This window comes from Coffea arabica, chromosome 10c (genome assembly GCF_036785885.1).
Source record: "Coffea arabica cultivar ET-39 chromosome 10c, Coffea Arabica ET-39 HiFi, whole genome shotgun sequence".
Lineage (NCBI taxonomy): Eukaryota > Viridiplantae > Streptophyta > Magnoliopsida > Gentianales > Rubiaceae > Coffea > Coffea arabica.
In genome coordinates this window covers 25,781,359-25,797,252 of record NC_092329.1, presented here as the reverse complement: position 1 = coordinate 25,797,252, position 15,894 = coordinate 25,781,359, and the positions used below count along the sequence as shown (strand labels likewise).

The 15,894-nt window shown below is 36.1% G+C and overlaps 1 protein-coding gene across 1 annotated transcript; it reads left to right on the top strand.

Moving 5' to 3' along the window:
* The first annotated feature begins 2,198 nt into the window (after nucleotides 1-2,198).
* On the top strand, nucleotides 2,199-3,843 carry LOC113724345 (GRAS family protein RAM1-like). The gene has a single exon (XM_027247256.2). It carries the CDS (start codon nucleotides 2,343-2,345, stop codon nucleotides 3,729-3,731), a length of 1,389 nt encoding a protein of 462 aa, XP_027103057.1. The 5' UTR covers nucleotides 2,199-2,342; the 3' UTR covers nucleotides 3,732-3,843.
* Nucleotides 3,844-15,894: the final 12,051 nt, after the last annotated feature.

Sequence of the window (15,894 nt, the reverse complement as noted above, 5' to 3'; positions counted from 1 at the left end):
ATAAAATCTTGAAAATTTTCTTAGCTCGTCTTTATTTTGAAATCAGTGGTTAATTATTTGACATACAAAACTAGGTTAGAACAATTGGATATTGTTAAGATAAAGAGTCTTAAGATTTATATTTTTCAAATCCTAATGTTTTCCGCAGCAGTTATAGTCTGTGTGATAAATTCAATGAACATGGAGACATACTAAATGTGACTTTGTATTATGGGAACTATTTGGAAGCAAGACAGATTTATATGTGGTAGACGGAGAAAGATATCACATACCACGCATCTTAATCCAAATGAACTAGGAATATGTAAATGCAAAACGCCATGTTGGGATATTTATAAATTATCTAGCATGAAATACTTAACAGAATTATTAATTGAGTGAGGTCGACAAATTACAATAGGGAAAAGGGAGAAGAAGACAGAGGACAGCTGAGCAAATGACTCCAAAGGGTATGTTCAAACAGCAAAATCCAAAAACAGTGACGGCTTTTCCTCCAGAAAGATGCCAAAATTTTCCTGCAAAGGTATCAACAAGTTGTGACTTCAGGCGAATTAGGAGATCGATTGTGGATTTAAAGCTTGTCCTATCTCAATGGTCAATGTTTATCCCATCTCAAGAACGCTATTAGGCAAAACAAAAAAAAGGTATATTATCTTGTCTGTTGGAGGTAGAAACATAGAGTATTAGATTACAAAATTTTACTTATCTTAACATAGTCTAAATTATTGCTATATTTTCTTACTAAAATTTATCCAAATGGAACTTTGTTTGGATCCCTAAGAGGTGAGGAAAATGTGGACTATGTATTTTTTTTTATAGTTGTTGTTTTGCCAGAAGCTATTTGATCAAATCAATAAAAGCTACTTTTTTCGTACTTGAAAATCTAACTTATAGACCAAAAAAATGCAGATTTCAAATTGGTTGCTTACTTTGTATTATTCCTGATACCAGAGTTCTTTATATGTGCATAATTATAAAGTCTGCCTTTAATAACAATTAAGAACAAAAGGCTAAAATTAAAGAGTCGATAAGGTAAACAAGAAATTAGTTCAACATCAGCAAAATTGGCCGGTTTAAATAGTGGTGCAAAACCCTCTGCCATAAACTGCAGACAAAGCTTTTTTTTTTTGGCCCAAATCAGAGTCACCCCTTGCATAGGTAGATGTTGAGAAATCTTAGCCCAACAGTAATTATTGTCACCAAATCTTCTAGAAGATTTGGAAAATGTGAAAAATATCACTTTCTCCCGGCCATATCATACAGTCACTAATATCTTCCTCCTTTATCAAATTACTATCAATAAACCGCATCTTGTTGGATGTAACATTGATTGCGAACAGGAAATTTGGAGTTCTACAGCAATAGCATGACTTAATCAATTTCACCTCATGTACAGTTTAAAAATGCTTCCATTTCCTCAGTCAAATTCATCATAAGCTATTGATTGCTGAAGCATCTTGTTTCTTCAACAAGCAACTCTCCATGGTGCCTCGTTCTAGTTGAGGACATTATCACATAATCTTGATATGCAAAATTAAAAAGAAAAAAAAGGAAGAAAAAGAAACAAGGTCTTTACCGTTCGTCTCGTTTCGAAAGGAAGATCTGATTTCTAATAAACATTAATACAAAAACTTCCAATGGGACACAATTTCGTCGATATATCACTTCACTATTTTAAGGGTAAGGGATGGTAATCAAACATATGCTGTAATTCAGCCGAAAAAAGGAATTAAAAAGGAAAAGTAAAGCTACTTCTTCCTTGAGAGGAGAATAATATCCAAACTGTTCTTTGACATCTAATGTTTGCATACGATACAACCAATAGCACAAACTGTAAATAGAAAGCCTAAGAAACATGTGTTTGGTCATGGACAGGTCTTCACAGCAGGACGGTCGGTCCGATACCCCTACTTTTCGCGCTGTTTTTTGGTGGCTGCATATGGCATCTTCCAATCCCTTCCGAACTAACGAAAACCCCAAATTTATCATTCACTACAAGATTATCGACAATCCAAATGACGGCAGACTATGCCAAAAAATATAAAATAACTTCATCAGTAGTTTATTGACCTTGAACAGGAATAATTTTTCAGAAAGAAAGATACCCTTTTTGTGTTTTGATCTCTTTGATGACATGCTCAAAGAGAAACCAGTTGTACCTTTCCCTTGTCCGTGTCATATTGCCTCAAAAGGCCATCAGATAGTTTTCTTAGATTAATTACTCCGGTACAACCTTATATTTTTTAACCTTAAAGCTCCACTATACCTTCACCTGCCCTTTTGCAGAACAGTTGCCTCTCATCACTCTCTCTCCCTGTCTCTCTCTCTCTATCTATTTTACCATGTCTGTTCTTGAAATTCAAGCTGGAGAAGATGATGAGTTTTTGAGTCTGAGACTTACAAGTGCAACGGATTCATGTAGCCAAAAGATCAAGCACAAAAGGAAGAGAAGAGAAGCTGATTTAGTGCGCTGGGATTTGAATGAAAGCAGTGAAGGTAAAATTTTTAGCCTTCTTGAAATGAGAGAACAGATGTTCAACCAAAAGAAAGATGGAGGGGTTGAAGACGGCAAAGGCCTGCATCTGATTCACTCTTTGCTTATATCTGCAAGTTCAGTTGATGAGAATGACATCGAATCAGCTGTAGACAACCTATGTGATTTGTACCAGAACGTGTGCCTCTCTGGAGATTCCCTCCAAAGGGTTGCTGCTTATTTTGCTGATGGATTGGTTGCAAGGCTTCTCACTCGAAAATCGCCTTTCTACGACATGATAATGAAGACTCCAACACCTGAAGAAGAATTCTTAGCTTTCACAGAATTTTATAAGGTATCTCCGTTTTATCAGTTTGCTCATTTCACGGCTAACCAATCTATCATTGAAACCTTTGAGAAAGAAGAACCAAACAACAGTCGGGTGTTGCATGTCATTGATTTTGACATATCTTACGGATTCCAGTGGCCTTCTCTTATACAATCTCTTTCAGAGATTGCTACGGCTAATAAACGAGTATCGTTGAAAATCACTGGCTTTGGAAGAAGCATGGAGGAACTACAAGAAACTGAAACAAGGCTAGTCAGCTTTGCTAAGAGTTTTCGTAGCTTGAATTTTGAATTCCAAGGATTGTTGCGAGGATCCATGCTGGGAAGTTTAAGGAGAAAGAAAAGTGAAACTGTCGTGGTAAACTTAGTTTTGCATCTTAATACTCTAAACAATGTCTCCAAAATATCTGAAACATTGAAATGTGTAAATTTGATTAATCCTTCTATTGTGGTAATGGTGGAGCATGAAGGGAGTCGAACCCCTCAAAATTTCTTGTCGCGGTTCATGGAATCCTTGCATTATTTTGCGGCCATGTTTGATTCATTGGATGATTGCCTACCAGTTAATAGTGCTAACAGATTGAGCATTGAGAAGAATCACCTTGGGAAAGAGATTAAAAGTGTAATGAACTATGATAAGGATCATGTGAACATTAGTCCAAGATATGAGAGGATGGAAACTTGGAAGGGGAGAATGGAGAGTCATGGATTTAGTGGAGCTAAATTGAGTTCCAGGTCTCTGATTCAAGCAAAATTACTTCTGAAAATCAGAAGCCACTGTTCTCCGATCCAATTTGATGGTGGAAATGGTGGATTCCGAATTTTTGAAAAGGCTGACGGTAAAGCTATTTCTCTAGGTTGGCAAGATAGGTGCTTGATAACAGCCTCTGCATGGCACTGTGTACAATAGACATTATTCTTTTTCAGATTCATTTTTTGATCTTGTAGAATCCTGTCTGAATAGAATGACAGATAAAAGCCAATAATTAATAATAGATCCAAGCCAATGATTTGATCCTTCATTCTCGGTATATTATCCGAATGTAATCTGCAATATAACGAGTCGAGAGTAAATTTATTTTTTCTGTTCCAGAATAATATATTGTACATTTGTGTTTGTATTCAAGCTATTAACTTGGCACCATCGTCTCGGAAAAAGTGCATAGGGATTGATTAAAGTTTGAATTTTGAAATTCGTGACAAGGAGTGAACCGTCCATGACTTTTGCGAACGGGAGAATTGTCGCTGTTCATGTTCTTACAACCTACCATGTTAAAAACTGATGATACCAAAACTTTTTTTTTTTTGGAAGTATACTGATGATACGGAAAATTAACCATATAATAAGCACATATTAGGTGAAGTGACAGTGCTAAGATTTCAATTGGGAAAATCCCTTGAAAATTTGGAACTTCAAAGCAAAATATATACTGTCCGCAAACAAACTTCGAAGTAAAATAACATACAAATATGAGAAATGCTTGTAGTTTGAATAATATGTTAGCTAGAAAATTCAGTTTAAGTTAAAGAACTAATTCCACTTTACACCCTTGAAGTTGTATCATTTTTTCACTTGGCACCTTAAATTTCAATTTTAAGCACTTTGCACCCTAAACTCACAATTTGGACCACTTTATACTCTAAATTCTCGAGTTTGTCCCATTTAAATCCAATTAATGACAACTTCACCAAAATAAATTGTATAGGAGATCCAATAAATCAATGGCAATATGCTGAAAGTGATCAAAAGATGCCATGGTACTGTAGCAAAATAAACAACGCATTATCATTAATTTGCATCATATTTTATCTCGTTAATTTTGCTAAAAATATTACTGATTGAGATAATGTATTGGAAGTGGTCAAAAAATTTAAATGATAATGGTACATTATCATTAATTTTCACCATTCTTTATCTCGATAATTTTGCAAACATAATTATTGATTAGATTTAAATGGGACAAATTAACTTGAGAGTTTAGGGTGCAATGTTCCCATATTAGGAGTTGGGGTGCAAAGTATTAAAATTAAACTTTAGGATGCAATGTGAGAAAGTAGTATAAGTTTAGGAGTGCAAAGTAGATGGTCCTAAATTAAATGTGAAAACATTAAGATAATTTGTGCTCAAAATGGAAGTTATATTGACCGGTAACTTTACAATCAATCCTGAAAGAGCAAAATTAATCAATCAGAATAAATATGACAAATGAGGTACTAATATGCTTGAGTATCTCAACCTTGTATATTGGACTTTGTCGGCTCAGAGGGTGACTCTTGAGGTGGAAGGGTTTTTACATGAGCTCGGGCAAGCAAAACAGTTTGCTAAGGTACAGTTTTATAGAGATTTGGATTGCTATTGGACACGGTTTATTTCATTGGTGCCTTGTAAGGGTTGGATTATTTCGGTTTCTTGGAGAAGTCCTCCTAGAATTCAGTATAAATTGAACACAAATGTTAATGTGGCAAATGGTAGGGCAAGTGGAGGTGGGAGTGCTGCGTGATTCGGATGGTAGGCTTATTTTTGTGTTTTATAAGGAATTTGGGGAGGTTGATGCCTTGCAAGTAGAGGTGTTAGTGTGAGAAGCTGGAAATTTTTTTTTTTTATAAATTCTCTTATTTTTGAAAAAAATTATTTTATATTTCTTTTATTTTACCTTGTTTACCTTAATTTCATGGTAATTGTATTGATTGAGTCAAGAGTTATATCATTCCCTTTTTTATGTTTTAGTCCATGTTAAGTTCCGTAGAGTATTAAGGTAGTGTGACCGACTAGTGAGATGTGTGCGTTATATTTGGTGGACGAGAATGAGAGTGGTACTAGAGGAATTATGTGATTAGAAGTGTTAAGAGTGTATTAGAGAAACCCTAGATATTTTAGAGATAAGAAACACAAGAGAGACAAAGGGATAGGAATGGAATTTGATCTTGACACTAGTCAACCAACAAACCAAATCTTGACCAAGACTTTCTTTCCATCTTTATCTTCCATTGACCACAATTTCTTTCATTTTCTTCCATGATGGCCGAACCTTAAGGGAGAGAAAAGAGAGAAAAATCCCTCAAGTTACATCTTGATTTCTTGCTCAATCCATGAGAGATTCAAACACCAACCTAAATCTACACCGATTAATCTTGAGCTAGGCTTGGAGGGAAGCTTTTGGTGGAGTCACTTGAGGAAGAAAACTCTTGTTTTGCAACTTATCTTGGGGTTTTGAGGTATTATACTAAGAATCTCTCTTTTTCCTTCTTATTTTGCCATTTAAGCAAAATATGACTTGAGTGTGACGGTTTCATGGAAGATATCATAGATTTGTGAAGTTAGTGGAACTTTGTCGCGCCCCACTTTTTGATAATTGGTGTGGAAGTAGTGTGTGAGATATGTATGTGAACGTGTGAAAGTGAAAATAAAGGCCGTGGGATTGTGAAATGCGACGGTTTGGCCAAATAAAGTTCAAAAGGGTTTCTGGATGAAAAATGGAGTCGCCACTTGGTATAGAGTTAGGGTGTACCAAGTCACAAAAAATGATTTTTTGTTTTTGAACGAAAAAATAAATAAACCCTTTTGAAGAACTTTTAGGTCTACGCAACCAAAGAAAGGGATCAGGGGTCACATTTGATAAGGGAGAAGGCAAAGGCAAAGCCTAAGGCACTCCCTTACCCTAGCAAGAGCTAGTTGCGTGACTTAGCCCCACTTTTTCCAATTTTTCTACCCAAAGTATGTATCGCATGTTGGATATAACTAATGGATGCGAAAAGGAAGGAAAAATGCAATCCTAAACCTAAAATGTTTCTCATGAGGCTTTTAGGTCCCAACCACATGAATTGTGGTGGCCAATAAGGAAAGCTCTCATGGAAGTCGTGGTTAATGCAAATGAGGACTCAAGTGTAAGTGTGCAAGTGTGAGAAAATAAAGGTGTTTTGTGTGCAAATGGATAAAAAATAGGATAGTAGATACATATAAGTGCAATCGGGTGCCATTTGTGAGATAGAAAAATAAATAAGTGATAGGAAGAAAGTGGTGAGAAAGTATAAATTGAGAAAAGTCTAAGTAGTGAGAAAATGTGGCTAAAATAGTGAGGAGGTGATAAAAAGAATACAAGTGTATGACCCTAAGGGAATGCATCAAGTCGGGCACGGGAAGAACTCCTAACTTTACGACTTTGATTTTCCCTTGGATTAGAAGGAAGAACTAGCGTGCTAAGGCTATTTTGTAGCCAAACTCGCTCGTTTCCCTTATCGAAAGGGGACTCTCAAGCAAATGCACCCTATAACTAGCATGAGGATGGAAAAAGCCTAAAAATGTGGGGAAAAGGGGTTCGAGGAGCATGCCAAATGATAAAACTAAGAAAAATGCATGACATGTAGTGAACATGCAAATATGCACTATCGAAAGGGGGAAGGCGACTAGCCCTTTCTATGAATTCCTACTAGCGTTGGACTAGTGGAAATGGACATTGAGCCACAACTAGCGTTGGACTAGTGTGGTGACGTACATTCATCCATCACATTCATCTACGACTATAAAAAGCAAGTAGACATGCCAAACACTCATAAACACATAGCACATAACACGTAGCATGCTCGACTAAATGCAAAGGCCTAATAAAGCAAATAACACATAACACTTATGCATGCAACCAAGCTAATGAGCCTATTACATTTGCTAACTAAAACAAAAGGGGAAGGGGGAGAATGGACAAGAATGCTCGTCAAGCCCTATCTATTACAAGCCAAGAGGTGTACACATACCCCATTAAAAGAATAACTTAATAAAAGCAAGAGTAAATGAAATAAAGGAACTAAAGAAAGGCAAGGAAAGCAAATTAGACATGCAATTCTCACTTAGCACGTTGGATCACATAGGAGAGACAAAAAAAGGATAAAAGAAATTATACCTCCCCCTTTTGTGGTGCTAATAAAGTGGACAAAACTTAATGTGGGCTATAGTCACCAAAGCAAGGGATAACTTGGGCTAAATCCATCAAAACAAAGGATTAATGCACCAATTTAGTGGTAAAACATATATAAACCAATTTTGATTCCACCAAACATCGAATCCTTGTTCAAAAACAAAAAATTACTAAATAATGCATAATGACCAAGGAAAAGTGGAACAACTCATCAAATTCCCAAATATAGCAAATAATAGGAGCTCAAAACAACCCTTAATCGATTATTCAAGTCCAAATGAAACATTTTAGGAACTTTAGAGGTCCAAGAGCAAGAAAAGGTCAAGTAACCAATTTACTTAGGGAAATTAAAGAAGATAGGCAAGCACACGCTCATTTAGACACAAAGTTCACAAATGCATGCATTAAGTACCACCTAAACAAAACATGGTAATTAATGAAAGCAAACAAATAATTGAGTTGAAAAATTGAGGCTATCAAGGACTCAATTGCGAACATTAACCAAACACTCAAGCTCAATTAAACATTTTTAGGAACTTCAAGGGTCCAAGGGCAAAGAAAATGTCAAGTAATGGCTCAAAATTGCAATTATTCTAAGACCTATTTGCAATAAATTAGAACCTAATTGGGTCTTTGTAGCATTGCTGCAAAATGACAGGGCCCAAATTGATTAGTTTTTCCAAATTTTGGGTCATAGTGGCATAAGGGGAAACTTGAGGGGTTAGGATGCAATTTCTGAAAATTGTTTTTGCATGCAATTTCATGCAAAGCATGCAGACACCACGAAATATTTCTGCAACCAAAAGAAAAAACTGATGCATTTGAATGAAAGGCTTTCTGCAAATCCAGCCACAGCTTTCTTTTCACTTAATTAGTTCAAGCAATCACCATTTCAATACTTCAAACAACTAGTGCAACACAATCACTAAACACTCATCTTATTTCGCATCAAGAAATCCTTCTTTTTAAACACCAAAGTCATGCAAATCAGATTTTAAAAAAAACTTCTGCAACGGAAAGTGCAAGCCTGCTGCATTTTTTTTCTACCATTTTTGCTGCAATGCAATGGGTTTCTTGAATGCAATCCTAAAGCAACTAGCACCTCAGCCAACCAATCAAAGCCTCGACATTAAACTAAAGATCACCACAGAATTCAACAAGCCAACAACTAGATGAACTAATATAAATTCCAGCAACCTTTCATGCAAATGTTATAATGAAAGTTTCTGCAACTTGCTTCATTCAGCCAAAACAAGTTCAGCCCCATTCATTCAAGCATCAAATGCGAGGACCAACAAACTCTCGAACTTGAAGTACATAAAAAAATGGTCTACATACATGCTAAACTCTGACCCAGTTTTCCAGGAAGCAAACCCGAAACAAAACTGATGAAACCGATGGTTTTGTCACCAAATTCCCAAATACACGTATTGCTTTGTATCATGAAAAGAAAAACAGCAACGGAAATCTTACTTCATGGTAAACCAGAATCTCTCAAACCCAATCTTGAGAGATCAACAAGACTCCACAGGAATGCAAAAAGACAACTACAAGAGCACATGAACAAACGATAGAAGGAACATGGGCGCGATAAACATCAGTTCTTTCATCATGCGAAAAAATGCCACAAGGACACACAGAGATGAAACCTGTCCAAGCCTCTATGCTATGACTTCTACCCATGTTGTTAGCATTATTCAAGTGCAATTGTCTACCCCCCAAAAATCAGACAAAGGAGCTGGACATAAAATCAGCAAAAGAAATTGAACTTAGGACATCGAAAGTTTCAGTCATTGTCATCAACATCACCTAAAATGCAATTGCCTATCCCCAGCAAACCCATGAAGCAAATGAATATGAATAATGCAGCAATGATATAAAGAAAGCAACTCCAACATTCTAAACCAAAAACCTAACTCCAAATCTGTTTCATGCCGAAAGATAAAAAACAATCAAAGTTGGAAACTTTTCATTGATCTACTTTCGGCTAAGACCCAACCACACAGGAGCTGACTTTTTACTCCAAACAAATGCCATCAAACCCAAGCAAAAGCCATCAATCAACGTTGAAGCAAAACAGAACCAGAAGACGGCAACGGAAAACAAGTAATAACTAAAGGAGACAGCTTTTAGCTATAAAAGATGAAAACAATACCTGGAGTGCGGTAACTCAGATGATCTTCCCGAGTATTGAACGCTGAAGATGGCTCCGTCACCTTCCCTTTCTGCAATCCCCTAGCCGAGAATCCTTCTTGCTTCGCTCTTTCGTTACCTCTTTTGCCAACTGCCGCCCAGATTTTTCAGTCTATCTCCCTCTCTCTCAAAGCTGCGTTTTTTATGCTCAAAGCCTAGCCGCCACCTCTAGTTTTCTTTTCTGGTTTCTCTCTGTCTGGCTTTCCTTCACTCAGCCCCTCTCGTTTGCTCTCTCCTTAATCCACAGCCACCCATGTTTCCTCTCCCTCAGGTTTCTAGCTTTTTTCCAGGCCTTAAAACCCTCAGCTCTCCTTTTGTTTCTTGTTCTCACCCAGCCTTCATCCAACCTCCTCCCTTTTCAGATTTTCAGCCGTCAATCTTTAATCCTCTCCCCCCTCTCCTGCCGGCTGCTTTTCTTTTTCTATTTATATGGGAGCCAAACCAACCCTAAACACCCAGCCACTTCTTCTGTATTTGCAGCCAAGGGCTGCCCGAAGCCCTTTCTTGCAAGCTGCGAAAAACGCAGCTTGCAAGTCGCGTATCAATTTTTTTTTTTAAACTTAAGTAACAAAATTGAAAATAATAAAAATTAAAAACAAAAACAATTTAATTAACATTAGAAACAACAAAATGCAAATCCAATTTTCCCTTTTTTTTCATTTTCCATTTTCATCGTTTTTCTCGTTTTTCTCTTTTTTTCTTTTTTTCTTTTTTTTTTTCAAAATAACTTAACAAAAATAAACAAAATGCCAAAAGATTGAATTTAGAAGAAATAGACATATTTTGTGGACAATTTTCTTTTTTTCCTTTTTCCCGAGAAAACATTATATTAAAACGACTAAAGCATATTTTTGAATGATTTTCCTTCTTTTTCTTTTTTTTTCAAAGAATTATTTGAAACAAAAATAATAACAATAACAAAAACATTAAATTTGAATCTAAAAGAAAATAAAACATATTTTTGTGAGTGATTTTTTCTTTTCGATAAATTCTACGCTAAAAACCTTAAAAAAAAAACTAACTAAAAGAAACTAAAAAGTGAATAAAATTTAACACGACAAATAAAAACTAAGAAATAAATAGTAAATGAAATCACGCTAAAATTTGGTGTCTACAAACTTTTCTAGCTTTGATTCATATTTTCCAGCCATGAGATGATTATTTTCTAGCTTTCCTATGAAATTTTGGGCTGCCATGAGGATTTTCCAACTTATACATGTATTTTTGGCTTCACTTGAAGGATTTCTAGCTCTTGGTGTCAAATTCCTGCCTAAGGCTTAAATTTCCAGCTTAGGGTTAATAAGGACCCCTTTGTAGTTTATATTTTGGGGACTTGTTTGGAGCTGTTTTGCTATGAAACTTCAGCTTTGGAATTGAAGGGAAAATTAGAAAAAAATAGGGGAAATGCTGGCCGTTTTTTTTCTTGTAGTTCATGTGAGTGGAAGTGATATTGAGGTGTGAATTTAGGGCATTTTTGTCTTTCTCTTGCATATGATTTTACTCAAAACACTTGTTACAAGCTATTTCTTTGTATATGTGTTAGCTTTGAGCCAAAACAAGAGGTTTAAGGAAAGGAAAACCTAGTTCTTCAAACTAATAGTTTGCTGGAAATTTTCGCAGGAAGCCCTGCGCAGTTTTGGAAATTAACTATAACTTTGTATAGGACAGTTGGAATTGAGTTTTGTTTGTTGCGTTTGAAACTAGACTCATAGGGCTTTTAACGGTATAAAAATCAGGGGTTGGTTCAACTCCTATAAATACCAGCAAATCTGCAAATTTTCTTGAAAAACCATGGCTATTCTGTCTTTGCTCATGAGACAGCTGTGAGTTTGAACTGAAAATTTGACTAACCTATGAGTTGAATTTCATGAAGATGTCTTCTAAAGTCTATTAGTACTTCGAGTCTATTTTCTACTGGTGTAAGTTTTGTTATTTTTCAACTACGGAACTCAAGTTATGCTTTTTCAAAGAATGTCGTCAAAGCTGAGAATTTTGTCAAATGAATTGAGTGGAACTTGGAAAACTTTGAGAAAACTTTTTTAGGTCTTAAACTTTAATTGGTGTGATTTTGGATGGTTTTGTGTGTGAGAACCCAGAAAATTAGGTTATATTTATTTTATTTCTTCAAATGCATTTTCTTTACTTTACTTTATTATATTAATTTTTCAGATATTCTTATAAGTGAGTATAGTTTTTAAATCATTTTCCTGGTATAAGTTAATTTATGTTAAGTTTGAAGTGTATCATGGACGTGGGACCCGCTAGTACGGTAAATGCGATGAATTTTTGATGACTAGGTGAATTTTACATAAAGGGGTATTATTTTATAAGGTGCTAAGGGATAATTAGAGGTTAGTTAGATAGATTAACCATTGGAAGACAACAAGATGAGGATTAACCCTTGGATGCCATTTGTCCTTGAAACATTGGACCTTGACTTTGACCTGGACTTGTCTTAACCTTTACTAAACCAAATTTTGACCCAATTTCTTTCCATTTTCATTGTTTTGGCCGAAATTTATGGAGAGGAAAGAACAAGAGAGCAAAGCTTCAACTTCATCCTCCATTCTTTGCTTAAATCTTGAGTTTCAATCGTTAGTTTTACAATCTAGTCCATAAAAGTGGATCTCTAAGGAAGTTTAAGGGGTTTTGTGGAGTGATTTGGGAAGATAAGATGTCGGCAGCCTCTTTGCATAAGATTTAAGATAACTTTGGCTAGCAACTCCCCTCTACTTCATATATGTGTAAATTGGTGTCTTAAGGTTGTAGTTTTAGTAGCTTTGTGAGAAAATTTTATGGTTTGAAGTAGTTTTATGGTAAATTTTAATTTTATGGTGAAAATTCTGATCACATGTGATGCTTGAGAGTTGTTCATGTTTTGATAGTTTTGCTATATGAATTATTGAGGTTTTATGGGCTGGTTTACCTTGCCTAAAGGAATTTTCAGCTTGTGTACCTAAATTTCATATTAGGGTTTCAAATCTGCCCTGTTACTGACTTCTATGTTCGTCCATGGTAAAGGCTGAATCAGGCTTAGATCAAAACATGAAAGTTGTAGAAAATGGTGTTAACTAGCTGCCTACAAAAGTTTAGCTCAATCGTAGTACTGAAGCATATGAAATGACAAAAATACCCTTGACTGCCAAATGTACTGTTTTGCGGGCAGTTTTCTATTTTCCTTTGAGATGTCACATTTTGATATTTAAAATGCACGAATTGGATGTTGATGTCTTCATAAGAAATGTAGTTCTCTGTCTTAGCTTCGAAACAGAATAAAGTGTACCCCAACCCGATAAGCGTAGCTTTAGTTGTGACCAAAATGCTATAAGATGTCAAATCTGCTGTTTAGCCTTTTGTCTTCAAAACTAATTTCCGGTTGTATTATTAGACTTGTGTTGTAATTGGATGATTTTGGAGCCTAGTGAAAGGCTATTGTGGTAAGATTATTTGTGTGTGATTTTGGGGGCTGAATTGAGAAAAATAATGAAGCCATAAATGGCTGGAAAATAGGTAAATACAAGGGGCATGCTGTCCAAAATTTTTGGGCTACTTGATTCCTTTGAACTTGGGTTGACTTTGGCTAGAAATGAAGGGTTCTAGGGTTGTTCATGTATTAAGACCAACCGCTACCTTTTTATTCCAAAGCCACATTGTTATTTCTTTGCCCTAGTGGTTCAATTGACTGGGCATACGACTTGTGGTCGAGTCTCATTTGTACATTCCGTTTCTTGGGTTTGTGGATGGGGAAAACCATAATTGTTTTACCTTGATTGTTATTAGGACGTGACGGTGATCAAAGCTATCCTTTGGAAGAAAACTTTTGAAGTTATCTTTGCTTGAATTAGTGAGTACTACTCGCATGACTTGTTGCATAACTGGTTTATTTGTACTTGAAATCTGTTAAATCTGTGACTTGAATGACTATGAACTCTGTTTATTCTGAATGAGACGAGGGTATACTTTATCACACTCGTTCTCTTGTCTTGTGATCATTTATTGTGTGAATTTGAATCTGTTATCTATATCTGTATCTGTTCTGACATCGTTTGGAGGCTTGTATCCAACGACCCTTTTGTGACCTCTGAGCTCAAATCCTGTGGCTAAGTTACTTGAGTCGAGTCGGCAAGGGTCTGGTCGATTAGACAATGAGTCATGGTAGTCTGTTTCTGGGAAATCTTTGGGTATTGGAGACTCTGGATTTCCGGTACGCTCGAGTATTACCACTTCTGTTTCTGTTGAGGTGTTCGACCCCGGTAAGGGGTATGTTTGGTGGACGGATTTTGGTGTAAAGTGGTGCTCTACTGGACGGGATTGGTTACTTTATTTGGAAGTTGATGGAGTGTCAACTATTATTTGATCAAGCTCCGGTGAAGCAAATGGGAATTTGGCTCTTGAGAGCCACCTGTATCCTTTCGATTTGAATTACTGTGTTTAACTATTTCCTGTTCTATCTGATATGTGTATATGATTGATGAAAATGAAGTTACATGATTCTTTACTGTTTATACTTCTGGTACCTCATTGAGCGTAAACTCACCCCCTTCTTGTTCTCTTTGTTTTCCTTACAGGGGACAAACTTTGAAACCATGGTTTTGGAAGAAAAGGTCGAGCTAATGTATATGTTATTTTGTTAAGCTCCTTTGTAACCGAAACCCTAATTGTATTTTGATTAGCATGAACACTTTGGCTTGTACTTCAAGTTAAAATATTGAAGACTCCGATGTAAATACATGTATAAGTATTTAATCTTGTCTATTAAGTGCAATCATTTGAGGTGTTACGCTTCTATGGCTTTGGTGAACTTTTCATGTAACCTTTAGAAAGGTCGAGTGAGCGCAGCATTTGAACGAGGAAAGAAAATTTCTGGCAGAAAAGTTTGTAAGAGAATCCGGCCGTATATCCAACCAGTTCTTGACTGGATACTTGGCCGGATTTTCAGGGGAGTTTGGATGTGTTTTAGTTTTAGCCACTGACCTAAATCCGACCACCAATCCGGTCGGAAATCCGGCCAGATATTGGCCAGATTGTGACGTGACCATGTTTCGTTCCATTTTGTTTTTGTTTTTATTTTCTTTCCATTGTAGTGTTTAATCGAAGTACCATTGTACCACATAGTTTGGTAATCGTGTTTCCGGATTAGTAGTCTCCAATTGTTTGTTTTCTTTGGGTTCTATCGCGCATTATACAGGGTTTTATGTGATTTGATTCCATAGTCCTGGCGAGAGTTGGGCAAACGGTCCGCCGAACCCTTTGATTTGCCTTAGGGGGAGGTGGGGCCGTCACATTGTGGCCTTAAACAAGTGTACTTTATAGCCTATAACTTGCGGTTGCTTGAACCATCTTGGTAATGACATATAAGCTGGAATTTTGGCAAAAAAAAAAATCATGTGCAAAGCAAGGGGAAAAGGTAATGGTTTCTTCTATCCTGCTCCCTAGTTCCGTTTGTCCAACTTTAGACTTGAGATTGGTTATTTTCTTCTAATAGTGGTGCATATATCTTATGTATGTCTTGCTAAGCTTCCTGAGTTATGTATATAGATATAATAATTCTCTTATGGTTTCTTGCACCTTTTGAATCCAAGTGTTTTCATTTCATACTAATAACTTACTTGAATCATAGCCTTAGAATGCACTTGGATATTCTTCGATTGGCTTTCAAGTTTGTCTTTGAGTTTTGTGCTTTGAGAGGCCGAATTTAGATAGGCGTATGGCTCATGATTAAGGCTAAAGTGAGCATCTTATTAACCTAAGTTTTGAATGATCGGACCATGACATCTTGTCTTGGTTACTTTTAGGGTTTGACGGCAGGAATGAGCACGACTCGGAGTTGAACGTTTAGCGTTGCTCTACTTTAAAAGGTGAGTGTGTGAGGACCCGAAAATTATTTTAAATTTTCTCCTGTTTTTTAAAAACTAATTTCTATTTCCTTTTAATTTTACTTTACTTGCTTATTTCCTAGCCTTAATTTAA

Excerpts from the sequence above, each read along its gene's own strand:
- LOC113724345 (XM_027247256.2), top strand. The coding sequence starts at position 2,343 with ATGTCTGTTCTTGAAATTCAAGCTGGAGAAGATGATGAGTTTTTGAGT.